Source organism: Tarenaya hassleriana, unplaced genomic scaffold (assembly GCF_000463585.1).
Source record: "Tarenaya hassleriana unplaced genomic scaffold, ASM46358v1 Cleome13, whole genome shotgun sequence".
Lineage (NCBI taxonomy): Eukaryota > Viridiplantae > Streptophyta > Magnoliopsida > Brassicales > Cleomaceae > Tarenaya > Tarenaya hassleriana.
This window is the reverse complement of record NW_010963495.1, coordinates 1,985,802-1,993,579: the sequence shown is the minus strand read 5'-3', so window position 1 is coordinate 1,993,579 and position 7,778 is coordinate 1,985,802. Positions and strand designations below refer to the sequence as shown.

The following is a 7,778-nucleotide window of genomic DNA, read 5'->3' as shown; positions in this document are numbered from 1 at the left end:
AAAAATATATATATATATATATATATATATATATATATATATATATATATCCTTAAACAATACCACTATAATGCATAAGTTCAATCAAGCGAATACGACATATTCTTAAAATACGAATTAAAAGGAGGTAGGATTGCGTAATCAGACTCTACCAACTGGAGCATCTGTCATCCTGTTGCACCAGTCGGTCTTTCTCTATAGGATTTTCTGTATTCATGTATCTGTCCTACGTGGCAAATCAAGATTTTATTGTTTTAACAAAAGAATAAAATGGTGCATCATCAAGAAAATCAAGAACATATATGTATATTTATTTATTTTTGTTGTGCGTGCAACCTCCCCTTTCATCACCCGCATTGCTTAGAAAGAAGAGAGGCGGTATGAAAACTTGGTGGAGTTTTTCAACATGTATATCAACTCAATCTTATCATGTCTGTGCTGTTTAAATCACGTGGCATCGATTTTTAACGAATAATCTTGTATTCAATGATTAATTTCATCATTAGGAGGAAAAAAATGAAAGAGAGAGGGAAGAGTAAGAACATGCCTCTTCAAGCATGGAGAGTAGCTTGACCTTCCTTCTCTGATGCTCGATCCGATCTGCCGCCGACAAAGGAGGATGATCCTTTGTCGCCACTGCGGACGAAGAAGACCCTCCTCCTCCGGCGCCGCCGCTAGTGGTAGGGTTTGAACTGTTCCTATTACCGAACTTGTTCTTCTTGAAATGTCCTCTTCCGACACTACAAAACTCCTCCAACAACTCTTGCGCCGCTTTGGTGTACTTTGAGTTCCTCAAGATGTTGATCCCTGCAATGGAGAAGGAAGAAGAAGCCGACGGCGAGGCGAAATGACCAATGACTTGATGTTGCTGATGATGCGAAGAACTTAGTAGACCCTTGAAGTGGTTGTATTGATGGGCCGAAGTGTTAGAAGATGATGAATTACCATCCACTCCTTGGTTGCTTCCGTAATAAATGTTCCTATACTCCTCCGCCTTTGCAGCCGCCGCCGCTTCAAGCGACGAGGAAAGCGACAGCGAGAGGCCTTGTCCTCCTTCCACGTGTACGGCCCCGATCTCAGCTCCATCGCCGTGATGCTGATGATCCGACCACGTGAACTGCTGATGAAGCTGTTGTTGTATAGCGTTGTTGTTGTTGTTGCCGAAAGCGGTTGTGTAGGCTTGATGATGATTTGGTAGTAACATGTGAAGAGTTGATGAGTTGTTGTTGTTGGTTGTTGTGGAGTCTTGCGGCGACGGAGACGGTGAGCGTTGCGATGGCGGTGGCGGTGGAGGGTTCATCGAGAAGAGCTGCATGGCGGCTGCGGCTGCGGTGGCGGAGTCGGCGACATTAATCGCCGGAATATTCTGGTGATGGTGACGGTGTTGTTGCTCCAACAACTGTCTTGTAGTTACCGAATTCGACGGGTTGTAAGACGACGGTAGAGATTGGTCGAGGAGTTCGCCGGAGGCGGCTCCACCGCCGGGGAAAGTGAACATTTCCGACAACATTCCGGTGGTTTCGTAGACAGGAATCTCAGCTCCGGCGGCGGAATCTTCGTCGATACCGACTTGTTGAGGCGGCTGCTGCTGATGTGTCAGAGTGGAGGATGATCGGTCGAATCCATTGGAGAAGGTGAAGATGCCTTGGTGGTGATGATGATGGTGACGATGATGATAATCTTGGGACATAGAAAGATCTGATGATGAGCTGTTGTTGTTGTTGTTGAAATTCTTGATGAAGGGTTGATGACGAGAAGGGAAGATTGTGGGGGTTTTAGCTATTCCCATGTGATCATGAATTCTTCAATCTGCTTCATATCTCTCTCTCTCTCTCCCCAGGTGGGTGGATGATTGATTATGTACACATATCACATATGGTCGGATCCTGCAGTTACAGTAATTAAGGATTCAGACAACAGAAACACGCGTCTTGTAATAATTCTTCCAGAATCTAACACAACACGAACCAAGTCGATCGACAAATAAAAAAAAAAAAGAGAAAGAAAGAAAGAAGAAGAAGAAGAAGAAGAAGAGTCAACTAAATAAGTTTTTTGCTGGGTTTTCCCCCAACCTCTTTTTGGTTCTCACTTTCGTTCATCATCTGTATATCTATAACCCTCGTAAATACATACACGTATACAAGCACGTATATATGTAGATGATGAAGTTGCAGTAGAAAGCGAACTAATATACCTTGGAGCTGCAGATAGAGATCGAAAGAGAGAAGGAAAAAAAACAGATGAAGATGGAACTTATTAGGTATCGTTTTCTCTGCAAAGTCTCTCTCTCTCTCTCTCTCTCTCTCTCGCTTTCTCTTTTCTGGCTCTCCTTTTCTTCTTCTTCTTCCTCCCTGTTAGTGAGAGTTTACTCAGCAAATTCTGGAAACCATTAAAAACAAAACTACAAAACGAAAAGAGATTAAAGAAACTCTCTTAAATCTCTCCCAAAGAGAAAGGAAGTGAGAGAAAGTCTGGGATGAGATAGAAAGATAGGGAGAGCGGTCGTTGTTCTTTCTTCTTCACCTCCCTTTTTAACCCACCATCTTTTATTATTATTATTATTATTATTATTATTTTATTTTTGTCTACATATATTTGTAATTTTTTTATACCCGCATTTTGACGGTGTCATTTAAAATTTTAATTGGAAAAGGCGTCCCATTTCCATAACGATTTTTTTTATTAAAAAACTGGAGTGGCCAAAATGCCCTCGCGCATTGAATGTAACATTACAATCATTAATTATTATTACAACCCTTGATTCGGGATAACATACGTTAATAAGAATTTATTCCGTTACGAAATTTTTTTTATCATATGCCCGGAAATGTCGGTTGCTATCAACATTTTCAAGGAGTTTATTTTTATTTTATTTTTTTGGAAAATAATTTTAAAGCAAACTAAAAGGAATAAAATAAAGATAAGGTCAGTACAAGGTCATATCTCAATGATCCAAACCACCACCATAAATACTTCCAAATTTTTTTCATTTTTAAATTCCCATATCGTCCTTATCAATCATTTTTCTCTTATCGTTGAGGTCATTTGTTGGTAGGGTCAATTACGTAAATTCTCTACTGGTTTTGTGGGCGCATAACAATTATAATACAGATATATACAAAAATCTCAAATCGGCCCTTATTATTTTCATCATTTAATTAATATTTATACAAGTTTAGAATTTATGCCATATACATCAAACTTGATTTAGAATCTATTTGTCAGATTAAAGCAGAGACTTATCAGTGTAAAAGTTCATGAATCGTAACCGATGGTTGTCGTCGATAATACAAATGCATGGTTTGGTATAGCCCCTTCAATATACGATCACTACAGATTTCAGTGGTCGAGATTTGATCAGAACATATTATAAAATTTTAAATAATTAATATAAAAATTCGATATATATATTCTCGGATTGTAAACAGAGGTTAGAACCCTAGAAAACTCCCATCAACAAATTAAGTATGACTACGAAAAGAGCACACGATACTAAACATGTGAAAATGTAACAAGTAGAAATTACACAGCAGTTGGGAGATGATGAAACCTCTCGTCTGCGGATTTTATATATATATTTATATATATATATATATATAAAGGAACGATGAAACAAAGGCTCGACGGCACACGTGCGAGGGTATGATCGGCACGTGGGAAAATCAAAGCTACAAAATTAGGTTTGTGTCGGGATCTCAATAGCCTCCGAAAACCACACATAACCTCTTTCCGGTTTGGTAATGTCGAGATGGGCATGTTTGATTTCCCCTTTCTTATGTTTCTTCTTTCTACTTATGTTCCCGCTCCCCCCCCCCCCTTTTTTGTTATCTAAATAAATATGATTATTATTATTATTCCAAATACAAAATCATGTGCTAAATGTAGTTAATTTATAGGACTAAGGGTTAAAGGCATTAATTGCTTCAGAAGATCTTTGGTTCGAGTATTTTGGGGTATATATCCGATCACCGAATATTTGGGATTAGTAGAATTTAATTTGATAGGCGACCAAGTTGCCATGCATTATGGTCTAGAGGCAGTGCTTGTTGTATGATTATGAATTCTACATAGAAAATTGCAGCATCCGCTTTCTTCTTTTCTAATGTGATACTCCAAAGCATATAATATAAGATATTAATTCGTCTGTTTTGTTTTAAAAAAAATAAAATTTCCGCATTCGATTTGACGTGTGTATCCTACAAACGGTTAGAGACATTTTCGATATGCAATTGTATAGGTTATAAATCCACAATGGGATAATAATTAATGGAAGCCTCGAAAGCTAAATGTAGCAGCCCACTTGTATAAGGAAATTTTGTCCATATGTTACACATATGTTGGAATCTATCATGTCAGAATCAGATACCACAACCACATCAATAATTTTTGTAGCTTCGCAAATTGGGTTTTAACTTTAATTTAATCAAAAGTTTTTATTCAAGTGGCTCTCCCCAATAATACTATATAGTATTAATACTTTTTATTCCGTTTAATTTTTATTTGTTTATTAAAAAAGTAGTAGCCTTTTTTCCATGCATGCATCTATGATAATCCTTCTATACCCATTTAATTATATATGGCGTGTTATTCGATTAGTTATGTTTTTGCATTTAATATTTGGAATAGACAATGTAACCAAATAGACAGTACTGTAACAACAAATTTACAAGCCCAAGCAGTGTTTTTTGCATATGTATTCAATTATTCATGGAAGAACTAGTAATCCAATATTGAAAATTTGTTCAGTAATCTTTCGAAGGTTACATATATAGAAAAACCGAGTGAATATAATATTGTGAATTATATTTGTGCATTTATATGTAGAAAGTGAGGAAATTTGGGAAAACGTTAGTTATATGAAATGATATTTACCGATCAATAATTCGTAAAATACGGATAGGTATTTTAAATATAGGCACAAATTAGACATACGATACTCTTTTGGCAGATCAAAGTCGTAATCCTTAAACATGGCCTTGAAAATAATGTGTGAGACAAGGTTTCGTGCCTTTCTTCCTTCTTCTACCGACGAGATATTTTGTTTTGATCTAATATATATATATATAATTTCAGATATTTATATGATAAACATTATATTTTATAGAAAATAAAAAAGGGTGGTACATGATTTTCTTCTATTATATTTATATATAATTAATTCCTCCTTCGCATCTACAAATTTCACCTCTCGTTTCATTTCCTTTGAATGGAAGAAAATTAAAACGGAAAAGAAGAAAGAGGATCAATAAAATTCTGTAAATAACTTTTAGTTTTAATTCTCTTTTTATTTCTCCAACTGCAAACCGGTTTTGACAGTTGACAGCCCAACCTTCTGCTCTCCTACCTATTTACATAAGATTTTCGTTTTCATTTTAATTTCTTTTTTAAAAAACTGTTGAGGTGAATTGCAGAAGAAAAATAAAAATGGTAAGGTGAATCTTTCACGTGAATCCCACCCTCCATTCACACGTTTGCGCAACCATTAATCACGTGCCAAAGCCCACTTTTTCGCACGTGTGACCGGCCTTCCTCCTCCCTTTTGCGAAAGTTATTTATTACAAACTCCATGCAATAATGCAACCATAAAAATTAAAACACAAAGTGTATTATTGTTGGGTTTTTTTTTTGGTTAAATACTATTGTTGGGTTTATGGTTGCCAAAATATCGTTTACACTTCTAACCCATGCGTCTGCGATTCTTACACGTAATTCACTTCTGGTCCTTATCTTCATCATTCCCTCGTTTCTTGTGTTATGTCATATTAATTTCAATTGTGGAGAAAACGACTATATATATATATATATAAGTGTTTAATTAGAATCACTGTAATCGTAAGTGTGATTATCATTCGGTAAAAAAATTACCATCGTGGAGACACATGTATTTAAGGCTAGAATTATTTTATATGTGAGTGTGTATATATATATATATATTGGTATCAAGAATGAAATATACAAGTAGTGTTCCAATAAATATAATGTTGAACTCTTAGTATATTATGTGAGTCAATCCTTATGAATCATAAAAAATGATGTTTGAATCCCCTATACATTATGAATATCATTAATGTTTAAATTATTAGTTATTTCAAACATTTGGGATATTGTTTTCTTAATTAAATACCAGAAATAAAATGATGAAGTAAATTAATAGATTGCAAGAGCCAAGTTAATTAGCTTAAATTTAATTAATCAAATGGCAATATTACAAGAATACCTTTAAATGTGCACATAGACTTCAACCCATACCTTTCAAAATTAGTGTTTAAAAAAAAACTTTCAAATGATAAAAAGACATTATTACCCTTAATGAAAATGACACGTGTCAAGATGAGAACAAATAAAACAAATACCAGAGAAGTTATGAAATTATATGATTCAAAAAGACATGTGTTAGGGTTTTGAATTAAAAAAAAAAATAGAAAAGTCAAATATTGAACAGTTTCCTTCTTCTCTCTCTTCATTTCCGCAATTTCTCTTACGATTTCTCTGTAACTCTAACGGATAGAGTGTGATTTCTCTTTTCTTCGGCGATTTTTCTTGCGATTTCTTTTTGCAATATCTTATCACTTCAGATGGCTTCGTCTCCTTCATCGTCTTCAACTCCTATTTACGAATATATCCAGGTTTGTATTTGAACTCACCGAGAAAGAGAGATGTTTTTATTAGAATTTCATGTCTGTGTGTTTGGATAAACAATATAGGAAAACAAAATCGAGTAAAATAGGTCATATTTATGTAGTTATATGGATCAGAAAAATAAAGATTTCGGTAAAAAAGTGAGAAACATTGTTTTGCACAATGTCGAGTAATATGAAACTCGAATCACGATTATAATGTTCAATTGAGTCATATTAGGTCATATTAGTAAAGTTCTATAAATCAGAAAAATTAGAGTTTCAGTTAGAAAGTGAAAAATCATGTTTTTCACAAAGTCGAGTCATATTGAAGTTGTCACGGTGTGACAAAATGGTCGTGCTAGTCACAATGGTCATACTTGAAAGATATAACGAGTTAGACTAGTCTGACCAAACTGGTAAAACTGGTCACAACCAGTCACACTCGTCAAACTGTATACGATGCTAATTTGGTCATATTAGTCACACTCGTCGCACCTGAATGGTATGACGAGTTTGACAAGTTTGACGAGTCTGTTAAATCTGATCACTGCTGAAACAAAAGTGATAACAAATGTTAACTTTCTTTTTGCAGGTTTCTTTTGTATATGATTTTAACGACATTCATCATGTTCCCAAGATTACAACAAAGTGTTATCTGTTTCAAACTATTCGTTCTCTTAAAAAGGCTTTAACAAACGAAGAATGTACATATTTCAACAAAGAGTCACAGTTTCGACACATTTTCCATCTTCAATGTGAAGATACATTAAAAATGGTTCAGTTGTCTGTCCTTATACATCGCGCACTAAGGCTTGAAGAAAATGTGAGTGAGTTGTGGTTTATTCTGGTCAGTGTACCCGTTAGATATTTGATCACCGAACATCCCATTATCACTGGTCTAAACTGCGAAAAGTATCCAAAAGATTAGGCTGAACGCAGAAGAAGAAGATGAAGAAGAAGGTTCCGAGGAGGAGAAGGAGAAGGAGGAGGAGTTATATGGATAAAAAATTAGGATTTCAGTTAGAAAGTGGAAAGCAATATTTTTCACAGAAGATGAGTCATATGGAAGCTAAATAGTCATACTAGTCACTCTAGTCGCACTTGAATGGTGTGACCAGTTTGACTAGTCTGATAAATCTAGTTAAATGGGTCACATTC

General features: G+C 35.2%; 1 protein-coding gene across 1 annotated transcript in view; it reads right to left on the bottom strand.

Moving 5' to 3' along the window:
• Nucleotides 1-2,502, bottom strand: part of LOC104807560 (BEL1-like homeodomain protein 4) — a 7,218-nt gene extending 4,716 nt beyond the window's left edge. The window contains exons 1-2 of the mRNA XM_010532889.1: nt 2,195-2,502; nt 548-1,886 (exon numbers count right to left, since the gene is read on the bottom strand). Of these exons, the coding sequence (XP_010531191.1) occupies nt 548-1,789 (1,242 nt within the window). The 5' untranslated portion in view covers nt 1,790-1,886; nt 2,195-2,502. The remainder of the gene's footprint in view (nt 1-547; nt 1,887-2,194) is intronic.
• Nucleotides 2,503-7,778: the final 5,276 nt, after the last annotated feature.